Source organism: Physella acuta, unplaced genomic scaffold (assembly GCF_028476545.2).
Source record: "Physella acuta isolate Inbredline_101_S28 unplaced genomic scaffold, ASM2847654v3 ptg000214l, whole genome shotgun sequence".
Lineage (NCBI taxonomy): Eukaryota > Metazoa > Mollusca > Gastropoda > Physidae > Physella > Physella acuta.
The window spans coordinates 88,560-110,684 of record NW_026731733.1 but is presented as its reverse complement, the minus strand read 5'-3'; the positions used below and the strand labels follow the sequence as shown (position 1 = coordinate 110,684).

At 43.2% G+C, this 22,125-nt stretch overlaps 1 protein-coding gene across 1 annotated transcript; it reads right to left on the bottom strand.

Annotated features, from left to right (window-relative positions):
- Positions 1 to 2,511: 2,511 nt before the first annotated feature.
- Positions 2,512 to 21,940, bottom strand: LOC131937595 (solute carrier family 13 member 2-like). Its single transcript, XM_059295147.1, has 14 exons — positions 21,845 to 21,940; positions 20,714 to 20,863; positions 19,962 to 20,077; positions 16,938 to 17,089; positions 16,084 to 16,171; positions 14,296 to 14,550; positions 13,548 to 13,676; positions 12,173 to 12,274; positions 11,102 to 11,233; positions 10,497 to 10,648; positions 10,004 to 10,116; positions 9,076 to 9,237; positions 4,356 to 4,493; positions 2,512 to 2,670 (listed from the first exon to the last, which is right to left on the bottom strand). Exons 1-14 carry the CDS (start codon positions 21,938 to 21,940, stop codon positions 2,512 to 2,514), a joined length of 1,944 nt encoding a protein of 647 aa, XP_059151130.1.
- Positions 21,941 to 22,125: the final 185 nt, after the last annotated feature.

Sequence of the window (22,125 nt, the reverse complement as noted above, 5' to 3'; positions counted from 1 at the left end):
TCGTCATTGATGACAACGGTGCCAAGCTCTACCCTCCACTGCAGCTCTGGGAACGCCACGGCACAATGGGCGGCTGTCACTACCTTGGTGTGTAAAATATTTTTAAAACTAATGACAAAAATTATGAAAAAAAAACTAATATTGCTATATGTAATGGAGTGGTTGGATTGTAGAGAACACCACTGCAAACATGAAAGTTTTCGAGTTCGGACCCTGGAAAAGATTCTGTAGAACATTTTTGAGTCTACTCAGCTCTGATAAGTACCTATTTACCATAATGGAAAGTAAATTGAGCTGGGTATAGTGCTCATAACACGATAGCCTTCATATACTGTGAACAAAAACAAATAAACTCTACTTGATCTGCCCTATTTATCGTCAGTTCTTGGAACTTTATAATCTTATTTTGAATAACATTATAATAACTTGTATATATTACAAGTGTTTAAAACTAATTTCTGTAACTCTAGATCAAATAGACAAAACCTTTTTACGTAGCGACTTAAAAATATCAAAATTAATTTAAAGTTTACTTAATCCCTATGATAATGTGAGTTTTAAAGCTCATATTTTCGCGTGTAGTGGACCATGCATCACCTTGTTACGAGAGACCAACGTTGCCCCACAGATGTGGTACCAGTTGCCCAAGTATTCTATTTGGAAGGAACCCTGGTAGGGATACGCCCCTGTCGCAGCCTCGTTACCATTGACGATTCTTGTGCTCCTTTCTTTCAACTCATCTTCTATTTGGTCCCCAGAGGCCGACGCTGACAAGAAACAGAAAGCTGATGTAAAAGGAAAATGAAATATTGAAGAAAAACAAAGATATACATTTATATAAAATGAATGTGTCCGTTTCTTGAATGTATGTCTATTAATATTTTATGCATTATTACTACATCTGCTAATCAAACATAACAATATACTTAGAAAGCATACACCACAATGTACTTACCAAGCAGACAATGTACTTACCGATCAGACAATGTACTTACCAAGCAGAAAATCTACTTACCAATCAGACACGCTAACAAAAAAACCTTCCACATCCTGACGTCTACCACAGCAGTCAATGGTACCTTCGTCTTGTGTGTTTTTTATTCCATTTTTTGTTTTGTTTTATACAAAATTTTACGTTGGGTAATAAAAGTTATTTGACCGAACTTTTAGAACGAAATACTGTTTAAGTAGTTGGTTAACAACGCCAAGAGCTATTTTACAACTCCGGAGTCCTTTAGGAGTGGGGATATGTGTGTGAGTCGAACACGTGCTTGTTTTCTTCAAGGTCAATGAAAACTAACGACAAGAGGTGGTGCTCAAGATGTACACGTCACACGTGTTGATTCGTTTTGTAACGCTTTATGTCATGAAAGAATGAAGTTTTTATTTCTTTTTTTTTTTTTTTGTAAATAGGTCGTAAGCGTTGTCTAGGCTATTGGTGGTTTAGAGATTTCAGTTTTATAAATGTAGTTCAGGCGTTGTTTTTTTGTTTGTTATTTTCCAGGTTTATTCAAGCACAGTGTCCATAAGATTATTATTATGGCATCTGCCAGCACTAAAACAACCGCTATGAACATCTCCTTTCTGCATTCTTTAATTCTAGTTTTAAAAAATCCCGACTTTTGTCTTTGCATTGTCTAATTCTCGCGACATGCCCATATGCGTTTTGTTTTTGCATTGTCTTATTCTAGCGAAATGCAAAAATGTTTAGCTTTTTTTGTTTTTGCATTTTATAATTCTAGCAAAATGACCAAATGATTTTTTGTTTACGATTATCTAACTAACAAAACGTTTGAGTGCCACGCATGTTGTGCCGAGTTTCTGTGCCATCATTCGTTTTTTATTTCATCGTTGGAGTTTCTTTATAAAAGCATCCTGACGAGAGCCTTGCTACAATTGGAAGGCTTTAATAAACCCAATTTAAAATCTGCCTTACAATTTACCCATCAATAAAAAAAGATTCATTTTGCGAATCTTTTGTTGTTAACCTACGTAATTTATGAATTATATGTACTTAATCTACACCATTTCTAATTGTCCTGTTTTTCATTAAACGTCGGGTTTTATTGGTGCTTGAAGGTAGCGGCGGTCCAGGTGTTGTTTACTACATCAATGTACTGATGTCGTTTAGTTGATGACCTGGGCGACGTGCCTACAGTCACACCAACACTTTTATAGAGGGCGTTGATCTGTTGTCGTGTGGCAGTTAAAGGAGGGAATTGATATAAAGGTAGCAGTCTATATATATATATATATATATATATATATATATATATATATATATATATATATATAATTCAAATCTGCAATCAATTCAGTTAAATTCATTTTTATTAATTTGTAAAGCAAAAAGACAAAAAACGTTAGGTTTGTTTTTATCTTTTCTTTATTTGAATCAAAGACTGAAATGGACATGAAAAATCCATAAACAAGCAGTACAATGTAGCTAAGATGCAACAACGCTTCCAATACATCAATAGAGTTTCTACCAACATGTGTCAAATAGTATTTCTATGCAAAGTTTTTTGTGTCAATGTTTTCCCGCAGGAGACTTTCATTGAGAAAAGCTATGGGCATCTCGTCAAAGTCGAAGAGTGCTGTCCCGATGGTGCCCGTGATGGCTATCAGGATGGGAACTGACAGGACATTTAGCACCAGGCCGGTTCGAACCTTGGGACGAGAGGTTAAGTTAGTGTGGGTGGGTGGGTGGGGATGGTCGCGGGGGGGGGGGGGGTCAGAAAATTTAGCACCAGGCCGGTTCGAACCTTGGGACGAGAGGTTATGTTAATGTGGGTTTGTGGTTGGAGATGGGTGGGTGGTCAGGACATTTAGCACCAGACCGGTTCGAACCTTGGGACGAGAGGTTTTGTTAGTGTGGGTGGGTTGGTGGGTGGGGATGGGTGGGTGATGAGGACATTTAGCACCAGGCCAGTTCGAACCTTGGGACGAGAGGTTTTTAGGGTGGGTGGGTGGGCGGAGCGTGGGGGGGGTCAGGATAGGAACTGACAGGACATTTAGCATCAGGCCTGCTCGAACTTAAGGACGAGATGATAAGTTAATGACGGTCTATGGGGCAAGTGAAGTAGAGTTCAACTGTTGCTGTGACCTCGGCATATGAAGGGATAGTGTGGTCAGCATTATGCCGTGCAGCCTTTACTTTCCCTAACGTGAGTTAGGTACCCAACAGAACTGGGTGGACTCAGGGACGGTCTACTGACTTGAACCCGGGTTCAAACTCGAGACTTATGGGTGTAGGTGTAAAGAAGACGTCAATAGATGCACACATTGGAGGACGTCAGGACGTTTACGTCATTGTATGGCTGAAGTTGACGTGTGATTGTCAATAGCTTGTACAGCGGCATAGCACGAGATAATCAATACAGTTCGATACAAATCGATTTACTCGGACAAACTTCAGCTATTGTAAAGGATGAAGTGGCTAAACACACTCACACACCCTCTCACACAGCCTCTCACACACCCTCTCACACACCCTCTCACACACCCTCTCACACACCCTCTCACACACCCTCTCACACAGCCTCTCACACACCCTCTCACACACCCTCTCACACACCCTCTCACACACCCTCTCACACACCCTCTCACACACCCTCTCACACAGCCTCTCACACACCCTCTCACACACCCTCTCACACACCCTCTCACACACCCTCTCACACACCCTCTCACACACCCTCTCACACACCCTCTCACACAGCCTCTCACACACCCTCTCACACACCCTCTCACACACCCTCTCACACACCCTCTCACACACCCTCTCACACACCCTCTCACACAGCCTCTCACACACCCTCTCACACACCCTCTCACACACCCTCTCACACACCCTCTCACACAGCCTCTCACACACCCTCTCACACACCCTCTCACACACCCTCTCACACACCCTCTCACACACCCTCTCACACACCCTCTCACACAGCCTCTCACACACCCTCTCACACAGCCTCTCACACACCCTCTCACACACCCTCTCACACACCCTCTCACACAGCCTCTCACACACCCTCTCACACACCCTCTCACACACCCTCTCACACACCCTCTAGTCCTAATTACTAGTTCTGGTCTATTCGTGTTGCGGGTCTACGATAAAGATGTGGGTCAATTAGTAATCGATGAGGGGATAATGCCCTCACGTTTGTTTTCGGTCAGGGAGTAATATACAAGGGGTAATTAACCTTGGGGGGGGGGGAGGGGTCAGGGTTTGAAGGAACATTTGCTATCTTACACTAGACGAGAAACCCTCACTTACATTATCGTTCAATATCAAATCTCAATCAATATCACTCAATATCACTCAATATCTCACTCAATATCTCACTCACCATGTCCGAGATTTGAACGCGACCGTACGAGAAGACAATGGCGTTAGGGGGCGTGGCCACGGGTAACATGAAAGCAAACGAGCAGGCGTGAGTACAGGGCAGCATGTAGTAGAGGGGGTGGACGCCGGTGTTCAGTGCCTGCAAGGGACCAAAAGATTGAGTACATGGCCGCATGTATTCAGTGCTTGGGCAGATGAAGTAGAGTTCATATGTTTGGGATAGTGTAGTCAGCACAATACTTCAGCCGCTTTTACTTTCCCCAGCGTACGTCAGGTACCTATCAGAGCTGGTTAGACTAAGGAACGTCCTACAGTCACAAGTCCGAACTGAAATCCAAACTTGAGACCTTGGGGCTAGCAGCCAAACGCTCTACCGTTTGACAACGACGTCACATTGTCCTACTTACTGCAGAAATATACCGGAGGTAATTTGGGGGGGGGGGGGGGGTAATATACTGTCTCATCTTTTGCCGTGTTGTACGCTTAAAGCTAAAATTAATCCAATACAAAAATATAAATTTTAAATAAGCTAGTTGAATTAATTAATTTACAGGGGTTTTAGCCCTCAAACACAGCGTAAAGCTGTGTGAATGGAACTGATTACATCACGAGGTAGCTGGGTAAGCATGGACTGGCTGACCAGCTGGGCCATGGTAAGGATGGAGTGACTAACCAACTGGGCCATGGTAAGGATGGAGTGACTAACCAACTGGGCCATGGTAAGCATGGAGTGACTAACCAGCTGGGCCATGGTAAGGATGGAGTGACTAACCAGCTGGGCCATGGTAAGGATGGACTGACTAGCTGAGCCATGGTAAGGAAGGAGTGACTAACCAGCTGGGCCATGGTAAGGATGGAGTGACTAACCAGCTGGGCCATGGTAAGGATGGACTGACTAGCTGGGCCATGGTAAGGATGGAGTAAATAACCAGTTGGGCCATGGTAAGGATGGAGTGACTAACCAGCTGGGCCATGGTAAGGATGGAGTGACTAACCAGCTGGGCCATGGTAAGGATGGAGTGACTAACCAGCTGGGCCATGGTAAGGATGGAGTGACTAACCAGCTGGGCCATGGTAAGGATGGAGTGACTAACCAGCTGGGCCATAGTAAGGATGGAGTGACTAACCAGCTTGGCCATGGTAAGGATGGACTGACTAACTAGCTGGGCCATGGTAAGGATGGAGTGACTAACTAGCTGGGCCATGGTAAGGATGGAGTGACTAACCAGCTGGGCCATGGTAAGGATGGAGTGACTAACCAGCTGGGCCATGGTAAGGATGGAGTGACTAACCAGCTGGGCCATGGTAAGGATGGAGTGACTAACTAGCTGGGCCATGGTAAGGATGGAGTGACTAACCAGCTGGGCCATGGTAAGGATGGAGTGACTAACTAGCTGGGCCATGGTAAGGATGGACTGACTAACCAGCTGGGCCATGGTAAGGATGGAGTGACTAACCAGCTGGGCCATGGTAAGGATGGAGTGACTAACCAGCTGGGCCATGGTAAGGCATGGTAAGGATGGAGTGACTAACCAGCTGGGCCATGGTAAGGCATGGTAAGGATGGAGTGACTAGCCAGCTGGGCCATGGTAAGGATGGAGTGACTAACCAGCTGGGCCATGGTAAGGATGGAGTGACTAACCAGCTGGGCCATGGTAAGGATGGAGTGACTAACCAGCTGGGCCATGGTAAGGATGGACTGACTAACTAGCTGGGCCATGGTAAGGATGGAGTGACTAACTAGCTGGGCCATGGTAAGGATGGAGTGACTAACCAGCTGGGCCATGGTAAGGATGGAGTGACTAACTAGCTGGGCTATGGTAAGGATGGAGTGACTAACTAGCTGGGTCATATTAAGGATGGAGTGACTAACCAGCTGGGCCATGGTAAGGATGGACTGACTAACTAGCTGGGCCATGGTAAGGATGGAGTGACTAACTAGCTGGGCCATGGTAAGGATGGAGTGACTAACCAGCTGGGCCATGGTAAGGATGGAGTGACTAACCAGCTGGGCCATGGTAAGGATGGAGTGACTAACCAGGGCCATGGTAAGGATGGAGTGACTAACCAGCTGGGCCATGGTAAGGATGGAGTGACTAACCAGCTGGGCCATGGTAAGGATGGAGTGACTAGCCAGCTGGGCCATGGTAAGGATGGAGTGACTAACCAGCTGGGCCATGGTAAGGATGGAGTGACTAACCAGCTGAGCCATGGAGTGACTAACCAGCTGGGCCATGGTAAGGATGGAGTGACTAACTAGCTGGGCCATGGTAAGGATGGAGTGACTAACTAGCTGGGCCATGGTAAGGATGGAGTGACTAACCAGCTGGGCCATGGTAAGGATGGAGTGACTAACCAGCTGGGCCATGGTAAGGATGGAGTGACTAACCAGCTGGGCCATGGTAAGGATGGAGTGACTAACCAGCTGGGCCATGGTAAGGATGGAGTGACTAACTAGCTGGGCCATGGTAAGGATGGAGTGACTAACCAGCTGGGCCATGGTAAGGATGGAGTGACTAACCAGCTGGGCCATGGTAAGGATGGAGTGACTAACTAGCTGGGCCATGGTAAGGATGGAGTGACTAACCAGCTGGGCCATGGTAAGGATGGAGTGACTAACCAGCTGGGCATGGTAAGGATGGAGTGACTAACCAGCTGGGCCATGGTAAGGATGGAGTGACTAACCAGGGCCATGGTAAGGATGGAGTGACTAACCAGGGCCATGGTAAGGATGGAGTGACTAACCAGCTGGGCCATGGTAAGGATGGAGTGACTAACCAGCTGGGCCATGGTAAGGATGCAGTGACTAACTAGCTGGGCCATGGTAAGGATGAAGTGACTAACCAGCTGGGCCATGATAAGAATGGACTGACTAACCAGCTGGGCCATGGTAAGGATGGAGTGACTAACCAGCTGGGCCATGGTAAGGATGGAGTGACTAACTAGCTGGGCCATGGTAAGGATGGAGTGACTAACCAGCTGGGCCATGGTAAGGATGGAGTGACTAACCAGCTGGGCCATGGTAAGGATGGAGTGACTAACCAGCTGGGCCATGGTAAGGATGGAGTGACTAACCAGGGCCATGGTAAGGATGGAGTGACTAACCAGCTGGGCCATGGTAAGGATGGAGTGACTAACCAGCTGGGCCATGGTAAGGATGAACTGACCAGCTGGGCCATGGTAAGGATGGAGTGACTAACTAGCTGGGCCATGGTAAGGATGGAGTGACTAACCAGCTGGGCCATGGTAAGAATGGACTGACTAACCAGCTGGGCCATGGTAAGGATGGAGTGACTAACCAGCTGGACCATGGTAAGGATGGACTGACTAACCAGCTGGGCCATGGTAAGGATGGAGTGACTAACCAGCTGGGCCATGGTAAGGATGGAGTGACTAACCAGCTGAGCCATGGTAAGGATGGAGTGACTAACCAGCTGAGCCATGGTAAGGATGGATTGATTAACCAGCTGGGCCATGGTAAGGATGGACTGACTAACCAGTTGGGCCATGGTAAGGATGGAGTGACTAACCAGCTGAGCCATGGTAAGGATGGACTAACCAGCTGGGCCATGGTAAGGCATGGTAAGGATGGAGTGACTAACCAGCTGGGCCATGGTAAGGATGGACTGACTAACCAGCTGGGCCATGGTAAGGATGGAGTGACTAACCAGCTGGGCCATGGGTAAGGATGGACTGACTAACCAGCTGGGCCATGGTAAGGATGGAGTGACTAACCAGCTGGGCCATGGTAAGCATGGAGTGACTAACCAGCTGGGCCATGGTAAGCATGGAGTGACTAACTAGCTGGGCCATGGTAAGGATGGAGTGACTAACCAGCTGGGCCATGGTAAGGATGGAGTGACTAACCAGCTGGGCCATGGTAAGGATGGAGTGACTAACTGGGCCATGGTAAGGATGGAGTGACTAACTGGGCCATGGTAAGGATGGAGTGACTAGCCAGCTGGGCCATGGTAAGGATGGAGTGACTAACCAGCTGGGCCATGGTAAGGATGGAGTGACTAACTGGGCCATGGTAAGGATGGAGTGACTAACTGGGCCATGGTAAGGATGGAGTGACTAACTGGGCCATGGTAAGGATGGAGTGACTAACCAGCTGGGCCATGGTAAGGATGGAGTGACTAACCAGCTGGGCCATGGTAAGGATGGAGTGACTAACTGGGCCATGGTAAGGATGGAGTGACTAACCAGCTGGGCCATGGTAAGGATGGAGTGACTAACTAGCTGGGCCATGGTAAGGATGGAGTGACTAACTGGGCCATGGTAAGGATGGAGTGACTAACCAGCTGGGCCATGGTAAGGATGGAGTGACTAACCAGCTGGGCCATGGTAAGGATGGAGTGACTAACCAGCTGGGCCATGGTAAGGATGAAGTGACTAACCAGCTGGGCCATGGAGTGACTAACCAGCTGGGCCAAGGAGTGACTAACCAGCTGGGCCATGGTAAGGGCCATGGTAAGGATGGAGTGACTAACCAGCTGGGCCATGGTAAGGATGAAGTGACTAACCAGCTGGGCCATGGAGTGACTAACCAGCTGGGCCATGGAGTGACTAACCAGCTGGGCCATGGTAAGGATGAAGTGACTAACCAGCTGGGCCATGGAGTGACTAACCAGCTCGGCCATGGTAAGGATGGAGTGACTAACCAGCTGGGCCATGGAGTGACTAACCAGCTGGGCCATGGTAAGGATGGAGTGACTAACCAGCTGGGCCATGATGGGCAGCAGAAGTGTGGCCACCGTGATGTTGGAGGTGATCTCTGTGGTGGCTGCCGTTAGGTAGCAGATGACGATCAGGATCCCCCACTGGTTCCAGCCGTTCAGGATCACAAGCTGATTGCCGATCAGGGTAGACAGACCAGACTTCTGATAGCATAGATAGACAAGACTTTGTTAGAACTGACCAGACTTCTGATAGCGTAGATAGACAAGACTTTGTTAGAACTGACCAGAATTTGTTAATTAACACAGACAGACCAGACTTTGTTAGCATAGATAGACAAGACTTTGTTAACACAGACAGACCAGACTTCTGATAGCATAGATAGACAAGACTTTATTTAGTACACACAGACCAGACTTTGTTAACATAGACAGACCAGACTTCTGATAGCATAGATAGATAAGACTTTGTTAACACAGACAGACCAGACTTTATTTAGTACAGACAGACCAGACTTCTGATTGTATAGATAGACAAGACTTTGTTAGAACTGACCAGACTTTGTTAATTAACACAGACAGAACAGACTTTGTTAGCACAAATAGACAATTGCTCACACCGACATGAGATCCTTTATATAAAACAGACTGGTGGAACAGGCAAAATAGATTCCTTTTTAATACAGAGAGACAAATACGATTTTTTAAATACAGACAGACCATACTTTTTAAAATAAAAACCTACAGACCAGAAGTTTAATACATATTGACCAGAAATGTGTGAATACATTCACACAAGACATATCACTTCTCTGTTTTATATCAGGTTGACATGAGACTGCAGCTCACATTTTCACTCATCTAGAGCTCATTAGCTCAGCTTTTTAAACACCAAGTTCACCTATCTATGGAAGTTTAACAAACCATTATACTTTTGTGAGTCTATAGGGCCTATAATAAAAAGTCTTACCTCACTGCCTTTAGACAGGGCATATCCGCCACCCAGCAACAAGAAAATATGCCAGGGCACTTTCTGTTGTGCTACATTCCAAGTCAGCAAAGGTCGAATAACTAAGCTTCCAACTAAAGAGGGACAAAACACAATGGCAAGTTGTATAGCGGTATCAATAGCTACCAAGATAGATCACACCAACTAACTACATCTAATGCAGACCATAACATTTAGCTAGTTTCACAGAACACTACTATAAACCACATCATTTACCAAAAACAACACCACCAACCACTAACACAAATCACGAATTTCGCTACCACCCACCACCACTTTAGACCACACCACCACCACCATCACAGACCACAGCACCTACCACCACCACCACCACCACAGATCACAACACCTACCACCACCACCACCACCACCACAGATCACAACACCTACCACCACCACCACCACCACCACAGATCACAACACCTACCACCACCACCACCACCACAGCACTTACCTCTTGCCGCCTGTTTGTGCTTGTGATGACCCTTCTTCCTCTTCCACTGTTCGGGATGTTTAGGGTCATTATAGGAGGTCAACCAGGGGGCAGTAGAGGGCAGACAAAACAACAACACGGCCATGAAAATGGCGGGAGCTCCATCCTTCACTCTGTACACACAACAAATATTTTAAACTTTAGCCTTCACTCTATCCACACAGAATTAATATTCAAAAACTCTAGCTCTATACTACTTAGTTTAATTAGCACTACTTAAATACTTTGACTCATTTATTAATAGTACGTTGTAGAATAGGATTTATATTCAAACGGGTTGTTAGCGTCACAAAAATATTCCCTCTAAAACAATTTTATGTATTTAATTATTTATTTTTGTTATACTTCTGCCAACGTTAGTTTCCAATTAAACCTGATAACAGCTCTAAAACTGTGTTAATTTCCTGCTTGTAGCTTACTCAAAGCCGTGGGATTAAAAGTTTAAAATGGCAGACATTTTTTTTTTCTTTTTTGTTTTTATTTTATTAGTAAAAAAATCAAAAAAAAAAAATCAAAAAAAAAAAAAAAAAAAAAGCTGATTTCTTAAAAGTAGAAAAAATTCTCACGGAGGATCAAAAAACACTCCCCATCCGGTCAAACCACCCATGTCACGTGTCACCCATAGCAAGACAAGCAACACGAACAGAATGATCATGAGTACTTGGCCGAACCTGTAGGATCGAAACACAGTGACACGACTATAAAAATAACAATAGTGTTCTTAGAATGTCTTGAAAACGATCAGTTAGAAATTTTTTTTAATTTTTTCCCGAATCGCATAACTGACTACGTCAGCATTGTTAAGCTAGATCTAGATAACATTGGAAATAAAAATGATTTGTAAAACAAACTTTCATACTGCTGATTCACTTATATGTTGTCTTAACATCCTTTGATTGTGTTGTATGTATGCTATCAAATAACAAATACATATATTACTTGTTTCCTGTCACTTTAAGTAAACAGGAGACTTCTTTAAGTTAGCTTCAACAATTTATTTATACAATACAGCTCTGACAACACGTCTTCTCCCTGGCTTCATTTTTAGCCAAATCACTGACGTAACACACGATACATCAACACGGTACAGGAGTAGCTTCACAGAGACGAGACATTCAAGGGACATAACTAAAGTATAGATTATATATAATACAAGGGACGTAACAATAAAATGGGACGGAGTGGTCTAGCGGTAGAGAGCTGGACTGCTAACCCGTAAGTCTCGAGTTCGAATCCGGGTTCAAGTCAGTAGACAGTCCCTGAGTCCACCCAGCTCTGATGGGTACCTAACTCACGTTAGGGAAAATAAAGGCGGCTCGGCATAGTGCTGACCACACTATCTCTTCATATGCCGAGGTCACAGAAACAAGTGAACGCTATTTCACTTGCCACATAGACCGTCAGGTTTGAAAAGGGAACTTTACTTACTTTAACAATAAAAACATGACATAACTTAACAACAGGGAGGCCTACACCAGTCCGACATTCCACACAACACTGACCACTGACACTAATGGTCCTACTAGGTACCTCAGACAGACACTTCACACACCACTGACCACTGACACTAATGGTCCTAGTAGGTACCACACAAAGACATTCAACACAACACTGACCACTGACCACTGACCACTCACACTAATGGTCCTAGTTTCTGGTACTCGTCTTCTAGAATCTGCTTGATGAGGGGCATTTGGGTATTGTAAAATTCGTCTCGTTTGAAATCTCCAGGGCTAGCGCTGGACGGGGCGAGAAAGTAAAAAATTGGATTTGTAATAGATATCTCTTGGTCTATAGTCTATAGTAAGGTAGCCTTTTTATTTTTCATTGGGTGGCAAAGTTTAATCGTGATCGCGTGTAAGGTTAAAAGGTACTTTATTTCAAGAAAAAATTAAAAACTAACGAATTCTGTACACATAAGTTGCATAAACTTGATATTGATAAATGTTTAATTTCATTTGACAGTTATACCAATTGAATATGGATTAATAGAAGAAACAGAAATTTCTAGACCAACCCATAACATTGTTTTAAAGGAGCAAATATGCTCATACCTTGGCTACACCCATTAATTAAACCAACTTTTATCTTATATTCAACCACGCCCACCAAATGAGTCTACATAAAACCACGCCCACCAAATGTTACTGCATCGAGTCTACATGAAACCGCGCCCATCGAATGTAACAACCTTGAGTCAATCTGAAACCACGCCCACCAAACCAACCTACCTGGAGTTGATGTAGGTGACCTGTAGCCACGCCCACCAAACCAACCTACCTGGAGTTGATGTAGGTGACCTGAAGCCACGCCCACCAAACCAACCTACCTGGAGTTGATGTAGGTGACCTGTAGCCACGCCCACCAAACCAACCTACCTGGAGTTGATGTAGGTGACCTGTAGCCACGCCCACCAAACCAACCTACCTGGAGTTGATGTAGGTGACCTGTAGCCACGCCCACCAAACCAGCCTACCTGGAGTTGATGTAGGTGACCTGTAGCCACGCCCACCAAACCAACCTACCTGGAGTTGATGTAGTTGACCTGCAGCCACGCCCACCAAACCAGCCTACCTGGAGTTGATGTAGGTGACCTGAAGCCACGCCCACCAAACCAACCTACCTGGAGTTGATGTAGGTGACCTGTAGCCACGCCCACCAAACCAACCTACCTGGAGTTGATGTAGGTGACCTGTAGCCACGCCCACCAAACCAACCTACCTGGAGTTGATGTGGAGACCTGTAGCCACGCCCACCAAACCAACCTACCTGGAGTTGATGTGGAGACCTGTAGCCACGCCCACCAAACCAACCTACCTGGAGTTGATGTAGGTGACGTGTAGCCACGCCCACCAAACCAGCCTACCTGGAGTTGATGTAGGTGACCTGCAGCCACGCCCACCAAACCAACCTACCTGGAGTTGATGTGGAGACCTGTAGCCACGCCCACCAAACCAGCCTACCTGGAGTTGATGTAGGTGACCTGCAGCCACGCCCACCAAACCAGCCTACCTGGAGTTGATGTAGGTGACCTGTAGCCACGCCCAGCACACGAGCAGCACCGTGACGGAGATGGGGAGGCCGAACGCCATCCACGTGATGAAGGTCACCGGGTTGTCCAGATGGTGGGCCGAGTACAGCCTGGGGATGTTGCCATGGTAACGCATGGGGTCACTGAGTACTCTGATGTCATACACCCCAGTCACCCGGCATACGTCTCTTTGGTGATAGTCAGTACTCTAGGGGCGTCTCTAGGTCGGGTGTCACCCATTCCCAGCTCCCATTTTATTGCAGCATTCAGTATTTTGCTACATTTTTAAAGCTGGCGATTTAAAAACTAAACTAGACCAATCATCTTTCTTTCTCTCAGACAATTTAGCGATGTTACGTCTGGGTGTATGAGACGGTAATGAGCTAGAGTGCTAGACTGTTAATCTGAGTCTGAAGTTCGAATCCAGCTCTGATGGGTATATTCCTCCTCTTCTTAACCCAAATATTAACCCTAGTATTGCTACATTGTGCTTCCAAAGTTTTAATATGAATCCAAATCACATTTCACAAAAATCCAGCCCAAATGGTGCCCACGGCACACCAAAATCCCACACCTCATAGACAACCACACACAAACACCCACCCACACAGATCTCACTCCACACGAAAACCCACCAAACGCAGAACCCATTCAGATTCTACCTCACACATCCCACCTCCGACATATCACCCCACACAACCACACGTCCACACAACTATTACCACATACGCATCAGTGTAGGACTTGAGCACCAGGTTGGGGTCGGTCCCCGTGAGGCAGGCGATCCCCCCACAGGTGGCCGAGTAGCAGACGCTCAGCGAGAGGGCTTTCCCGAACCGCGTGAAGTCGTTGTCCTCCTCAGCGTCCGTGTGTATGTGAGAGTCTGAGAGCAGACCAGACTGCTGCTTGTCTGTCTCTGCCTGGTTCTGCTTGTCTGCTTCATGCATGCTTGACTTCTGCTTCTCCAGAGGCCCTTCTTCCGCCCTGCAGGAAATGGGTAGGTCATCAAAACAATGGTTGTATATTTTAAACCGGGAGCAATCTCCCCTAAACTTTCTCGAATATTCTTTTATAAAAAAACAGGGGATGGGAACTCGGGATATAGACATGAATTTTAATCCATTTTAAATACTTAAACTTTTAAAAATAGAATAAAATCTCGTAGAAAAAAGAATTGCACACCTGTGAACGCCAAATAAAACGTGCATAGTGCGGAATATTATTAGTAAATTAGTACTTCCGGTCAACGGAAATTACTCAAAATTTGACAGAAGGTAGAGAATTAGATCTTTTACTTACATGTGAAATTTCATTTATCTATCTGAAATAGTACTCAAGTTATAGGCTTTTTAAAAATTCAAAAAAAGAAAAAGTAGCCCCATCGGTTATCGGAAATCGCTCAAAAGTTTATCAGGATCGACGATTTTGATAAAATACATATATAAGAAATTTCATTAACCTAGCTGTAACGGTACTCAAGTAATCGTGTTTACACACAGACACACACACACACACACAGACAACGGACAGAATTGCAAAGTCCAGTTTTTACGACTCGATAACGCATAAAACGCCAAAATGTTTATATATTTGTATTTTATATAAAATTTTTGCCTGATTAAAATAAGTCCTCTATACTCCGGATGTGATGAAGGACTGAGGAGTAAAACGGTGAAAATTGTCAAAATTTCATGTTATTTTTTTGCACGATTACACTACTTTCTCTATACTTCGTATATACGAGAAAGTAACATTTATACCACTTCTCAACTAAGAAAGTTATAGTGTCAAAGATAAAATTTCATCATTGGTCATTCCATGATGCTTCCGTGAAATGTTGTCCTTAGAGAGAGAACTAGACAACTGAAAAACTATCAGAACATTTTTTTTAATTTTGCCCGTCATCCAAGAAGTTATGCAGGTAGTTTTGTTTGCTGTTTAATTCCTGTCAGACAACACGGACCAGACAGGAAGAATTTAGAAAAATAACGACGTACCTGCCAGAGACAGGAAGAATTTAGAAAAATGACGACGTACTTGCCAGTGGCAGGAAGAATTTAGAAAGATGACGACGTACTTGCCAGAGACAGGAAGAATTTAGAAAAATGACGACGTACCTGCCAGAGACAGGAAGAATTTAGAAAAATGACGACGTACCTGCCAGAGACAGGAAGAATTTTAAAAGATGACGACGTACTTGCCAGAGATGGGAAGAATTTAGAAAAATGACGACGTACTTGCCAGAAACAGGAAGAATTTAGAAAAATGACGACGTACTTGCCAGAGACAGGAAGAATTTAGAAAAATGACGACGTACTTGCCAGAGACAGGAAGAATTTAGAAAAATGACGACGTACTTGCCAGAGACAGGAAGAATTTAGAAAAATGACGACGTACCTGCCAGAGACAGGAAGAATTTAGAAAGATGATGACGTACCTGCCAGTGACAGGAAGAATTTAGAAAAATGACGACGTACCTGCCAGAGACAGGAAGAATTTAGAAAGATGGCGACATACTTGCCGGTGGCTTCTGTTGACTGTGAGGAGCTGGACGTGGAGACTGTCAGATCCCCGGCCGACATCACCACATCTCCGCTCATGTTATCTGTTGGATATACGACGTCCGTCATACGACATCCGTCATAGGCATCCGTCATACTATGTTCATCATACGACATCCATCATACGACCTCATACGACATCCATCATAGGCATCGAACATATTATGTTCATCATTTGACATCCATCATTCGACATCCATCATTCGACATCCATCATACGAAATCCGTCATATATCCAACATACGACGTTTATCATTCGACATCAATTATACGACATATGTCATACAACGTCCATCATAGGCATCCAACATGCTATGTTCATCATACGAAATCCATCACAGGACGACCTCGTACGACATCCGTCATAGGCATCCAACATATTATGTTCATCATTCGACATCCGTCATACGACATTCATTATACGACATCCATCATACATCTATCATACGACGTCCGTTATACGACATCCATCATAGGCAGCCAACATACTACGTTTATCATACGACATCCGTCATCCATTATAGGCATCCAACATACGATGTTCATCTTCGACACCTATCATACGACATCCATCATACGACATCCATCATACGATACCCGTCATTATGAACTGCACTGAAACCTAATGTATTGCTGGTAGAGATAGCATATTCTGTCATTCAAAACATCTACATCAACACTACAAGATATAACGCTACATAACATTCCCAAAGACCAATATTGTTAATGATTTGTTATTTAACCTTTATGTCTCGCAATGTTCTGCAGACAAATCACAACAAAAAACACTCGAGCGGTTCTCAAACTGACCAGGGCTAGTGTTGAACAGCTTGTGCTCGATGTCCGAGGCCTTGAACTGGTTGAGGATGGCTTCGACGATGGGCACCATCATGGCGGTGGTGGCGGTGTTGGAGATCCACATGGACGTGAACCACGTGATCAGCATCATGCCCAGGAGGAGCCTGGGAGTAGGAAATACGAAACAAGACTTTACTTGTGATTAGAAGCTTAGCAGTCTCAGACTTTACATGTGATTAGAAGCTTAGCAGTATCAGATATAAGACTTTGCATGTGATTAGAAGCTTAGCAGTATCAGACATAAGACTTTACATGTGATTAGAAGCTTAGCAGTATCAGACATAAGACTTTGCATGTGATTAGAAGCTTAGCAGTATCAGACATAAGACTTTGCATGTGATTAGAAGCTTAGCAGTATCAGACATAAGACTTTGCATGTGATTAGAAGCTTAGCAGTATCAGACATAAGACTTTGCATGTGATTAGAAGCTTAGCAGTATCAGACATAAGACTTTGCATGTGATTAGAAGCTTAGCAGTATCAGACATAAGACTTTACATGTGATTAGAAGCTTAGCAGTATCAGACATAAGACTTTATTTGTGATTAGAAGCTTAGCAGTATCAGATTTTACATGTGATTAGAAGCTTAGCAGTATCAGACATAAGACTTTATTTGTGATTAGAAGCTTAGCAGTATCAGACATAAGACTTTGTTTGTGATTAGAAGCTTAGCAGTATCAGACATAAGACTTTGCATGTGATTAGAAGCTTAGCAGTATCAGACATAAGACTTTGCATGTGATTAAACTTAAAAACGTAATAATTTTAAAATTAAGTATCAGCTTAATATAACGTTCTATCAATTTAATTATGAGTCTTATCAATGTAATTTTTTATCTCACAAGTTACTTAATTAAAATTTAATATCTCAATTGTACGTCTTTAATTTTAAATTAAAATTGTAACTAACCTTTAGATCCTATCTACAACATATTCCAATTAAAAAACTATTATTCCAACCATATAGGCTCAGCTCCGCACAAAAAAAAATTAATTAAACAAATTAAAAAACCCACATGGCTCCAACATATCTTAATCAAACAAAATGTACTAACCATCTTGGCTCCGCCCTCACATATCTTAATCAAACAAAATGTACTAACCATCTTGGCTCCGCCCTCACATATCTTAATCTAACAAAATGTACTAACCATCTTGGCTCCGCCCCCACATATCTTAATCAAACAAAATGTACTAACCATCTTGGCTCCGCCCTCACATATCTTAATCTAACAAAATGTACTAACCATCTTGGCTCCGCCCCCACATATCTTAATCAAACTAAATGTACTAACCATCTTGGCTCCGCCCTCACATATCTTAATCAAACAAAATGTACTAACCATCTTGGCTCCGCCCTCACATATCTTAATCAAACAAAATGTACTAACCATCTTGGCTCCGCCCTCACATATCTTAATCAAACAAAATGTACTAACCATCTTGGCTCCGCCCTCACATATCTTAATCAAACAAAATGTACTAACCATCTTGGCTCCGCCCCCACATATCTTAATCAAACAAAATGTACTAACCATCTTGGCTCCGCCCTCACATATCTTAATCAAACAAAATGTACTAACCATCTTGGCTCCGCCCTCACATATCTTAATCAAACAAAATGTACTAACCATCTTGGCTCCGCCCTCACATATCTTAATCAAACAAAATGTACTAACTATCTTGGCTCCGCCCCCACATATCTTAATCAAACTAAATGTACTAACCATCTTGGCTCCGCCCCCACATATCTTAATCTAACTAAATGTACTAACCATCTTGGCTCCGCCCTCACATATCTTAATCAAACAAAATGTACTAACCATCTTGGCTCCGCCCCCACATATCTTAATCAAACAAAATGTACTAACCATCTTGGCTCCGCCCCCACATATCTTAATCTAACTAAATGTACTAACCATCTTGGCTCCGCCCTCACATATCTTAATCAAACAAAATGTACTAACCATCTTGGCTCCGCCCTCACATATCTTAATCAAACAAAATGTACTAACCATCTTGGCTCCGCCCTCACATATCTTAATCAAACAAAATGTACTAACCATCTTGGCTCCGCCCTCACATATCTTAATCAAACAAAATGTACTAACCATCTTGGCTCCGCCCCCACATATCTTAATCAAACTAAATGTACTAACCATCTTGGCTCCGCCCCCACATATCTTAATCTAACTAAATGTACTAACCATCTTGGCTCCGCCCTCACATATCTTAATCAAACAAAATGTACTAACCATCTTGGCTCCGCCCCCACATATCTTAATCAAACAAAATGTACTAACCATCTTGGCTCCGCCCCCACATATCTTAATCTAACTAAATGTACTAACCATCTTGGCTCCGCCCTCACATATCTTAATCAAACAAAATGTACTAACCATCTTGGCTCCGCCCTCACATATCTTAATCAAACAAAATGTACTAACCATCTTGGCTCCGCCCCCACATATCTTAATCAAACTAAATGTACAAACCATCTTGGCTCCGCCCCCACATATCTTAATCAAACTAAATGTACTAACCATCTTGGCTCCGCCCTCACATATCTTAATCAAACTAAATGTACAAACCATCTTGGCTCCGCCCCCACATATCTTAATCAAACTAAATGTACTAACCATCTTGGCTCCGCCCTCACATATCTTAATCAAACTAAATGTACTAACCATCTTGGCTCCGCCCTCACATATCTTAATCAAACTAAATGTACTAACCATCTTGGCTCCGCCCTCACATATCTTAATCAAACTAAATGTACAAACCATCTTGGCTCCGCCCCCACATATCTTAATCAAACTAAATGTACTAACCATCTTGGCTCCGCCCCCACATATCTTAATCAAACTAAATGTACTAACCATCTTGGCTCCGCCCCCACATATCTTAATCAAACTAAATGTACTAACCATCTTGGCTCCGCCCCCACATATCTTAATCAAACTAAATGTACAAACCATCTTGGCTCCGCCCCCACATATCTCAACACGCCCAGCGCTATCCTCTTGTGGAGCTGCCAGTACTCGATGGCCGCAGACATCAAGAGCCCGCCCAGAAAGAGCATGTTGGCGTCCTGGAACATCACAAAACGTGGGACGTTAGGGTCATGTTAAAGTCGCAGCTATGTTGGTACTTTAACGTTAAACCCTAGGGAAAACTGAACACCACTGTTGGTAATTTAACGTAAACTCTAGGGAAAACTGTACACCACTGTTGGTAATTTAACGTAAACCCTAGGGAAAACTGAACACCACTGTTGGTAATTTAACGTAAACTCTAGTGAAAACTGTACACCACTTTCGGCACTTTAACGTTAAACTCAGAGGAAAACTGTTAGAGCACTTAGTAATATCAAGCTGAATAAACCGACTTTCCTTAAGATTGGGTGGGTTTGTGATAAATCATGCAGATCTTAATTTTGACCCACTTCACTACATAGTGTCGCCACCGACGATTTTAATGTGAGATCAAATAATAAAGAAGGTAAGGTTCTATGTTGCTTTAGTTCACATAAAAGCTCGTTGCTAATTAAATCGATTTAAAACTTATTATAATCATATTAAAATACAACAAAAAAAAAAAAAATTGCATTTCTTTAAATCATTGGTTGCCAAATTGTGCAGGAGATTGTATGATTGATCGATGGTCAAACATATGACAAATGACGGCAAACATGACATCATTGCGTAATGTCAGGTTATGTACTTACATTGACGTACATGGAGGCGATGTCGCCAGACGACACAATCTCAAACATCGGGAAGAGGAAGATGGGCAGGAGTGACGTAATGCCAACAGGTAGAGCCTCGGTCAGCCAGTAGACTGCCATCAGGATCACCACATAGGAGCACTTGCTTTCCTGGGGCAGGGGGGCAACATTCAGTGTTAACATTCAGTGGCAATATTCAGTGGCAACATTTAGTGTTAACATTTAGTTAACATTTAGTGTTAACATTTAGTTAACATTTGGTGTTAACATTCAGTGGCAATATTCAGTGGCAACATTTAGTGTTAACATTTAGTGGCAACATTCAGTGGCAACATTTAGTGTTAACATTTAGTTAACATTTAGTGTTAACATTTAGTTAACATTTAGTGTTAACATTTAGTGGCAACATTCAGTGGCAACATTTAGTGTTAACATTTAGTTAACATTTAGTGTTAACATTTAGTTAACATTTAGTGTTAACATTTAGTGGCAACATTCAGTGGCAACATTTAGTGTTAACATTTAGTTAACATTTAGTGTTAACATTTAGTTAACATTTAGTGTTAACATTCAGTGGCAACATTCAGTGTTAACATTCAGTGGCAATATTTAATGTTAACATTTAGTGTTAGCATTTAGTGTTAGCATTCAGTGTTAGCATTCAGTGTTAACATTCGGTGTTAACATTCGGTGTTAACATTCAGTGTTATCATTCAGTGTTAACATTCAGTGTTAACATTTAAAGTTAACATTCAACGACATTCAATGTAAACTGACGGTGTTGACATTCAATGTAAACTGACGGTGTTAACATTCAATGTCAACTGTCATAATTAAATGACAACATTCAATGTTAGAATTCATGTTCGAACACAGCATATGATCATGTTGATGTTAGTGACAAGTTCTCATAATTTATTGTTAACACTTCATAAAGTTTTCTCATTAATTAACTGTTAACATTCAATGTCAAAACCTAATACAGCGACACAGCTTTTATATAAAGAGTCATGTACCTATTCTTAAGTTACTCTTAAGTAACGCAATCTATTTACTATTGAAAAACGTAATCAGGAGTTACCTGAGTTACCTTTCTAACAATCATCTAAATCAGGAGTTACCTAGACTTACCTTACTATCAAACAAGGTAATGAGTGGCAGGAGAGAGATTGGGGTAACGACCAGGATGATGACCCGCCTCCACAGTAGCAGACAATTGACATCCATCATGTACAGGGAAAGTTGTCAGTGTGTCAGTCAGCTATTGAAACATCAGTTGTGAAACATTAGTCAGCTATTGACACGTCAGTCAGTTATTGAAACATCAGTCAGCTATTGAAACATCAGTCAGCTATTGAAACATCAGTCAGCTATTGAAACATTAGTCAGCTAGTGAAACATCAGTCAGCTAT

What these genes read in the sequence shown, in the direction of transcription:
- LOC131937595 (XM_059295147.1), bottom strand. Translation starts at nt 21,940, where the DNA reads ATGGATGTCAATTGTCTGCTACTGTGGAGGCGGGTCATCATCCTGGTC. An exon ending in CAGAAACTAGGACCATTAGT is followed by an intron (nt 11,234 to 12,172) that starts GTGAGTGGTCAG and finishes TTATTTTTATAG; the next exon opens with TCGTGTCACTGTGTTTCGAT. An exon ending in GCGTTCAAATCTCGGACATG is followed by an intron (nt 2,671 to 4,355) that starts GTGAGTGAGATA and finishes TCTCGTCCCAAG; the next exon opens with GTTCGAACCGGCCTGGTGCT.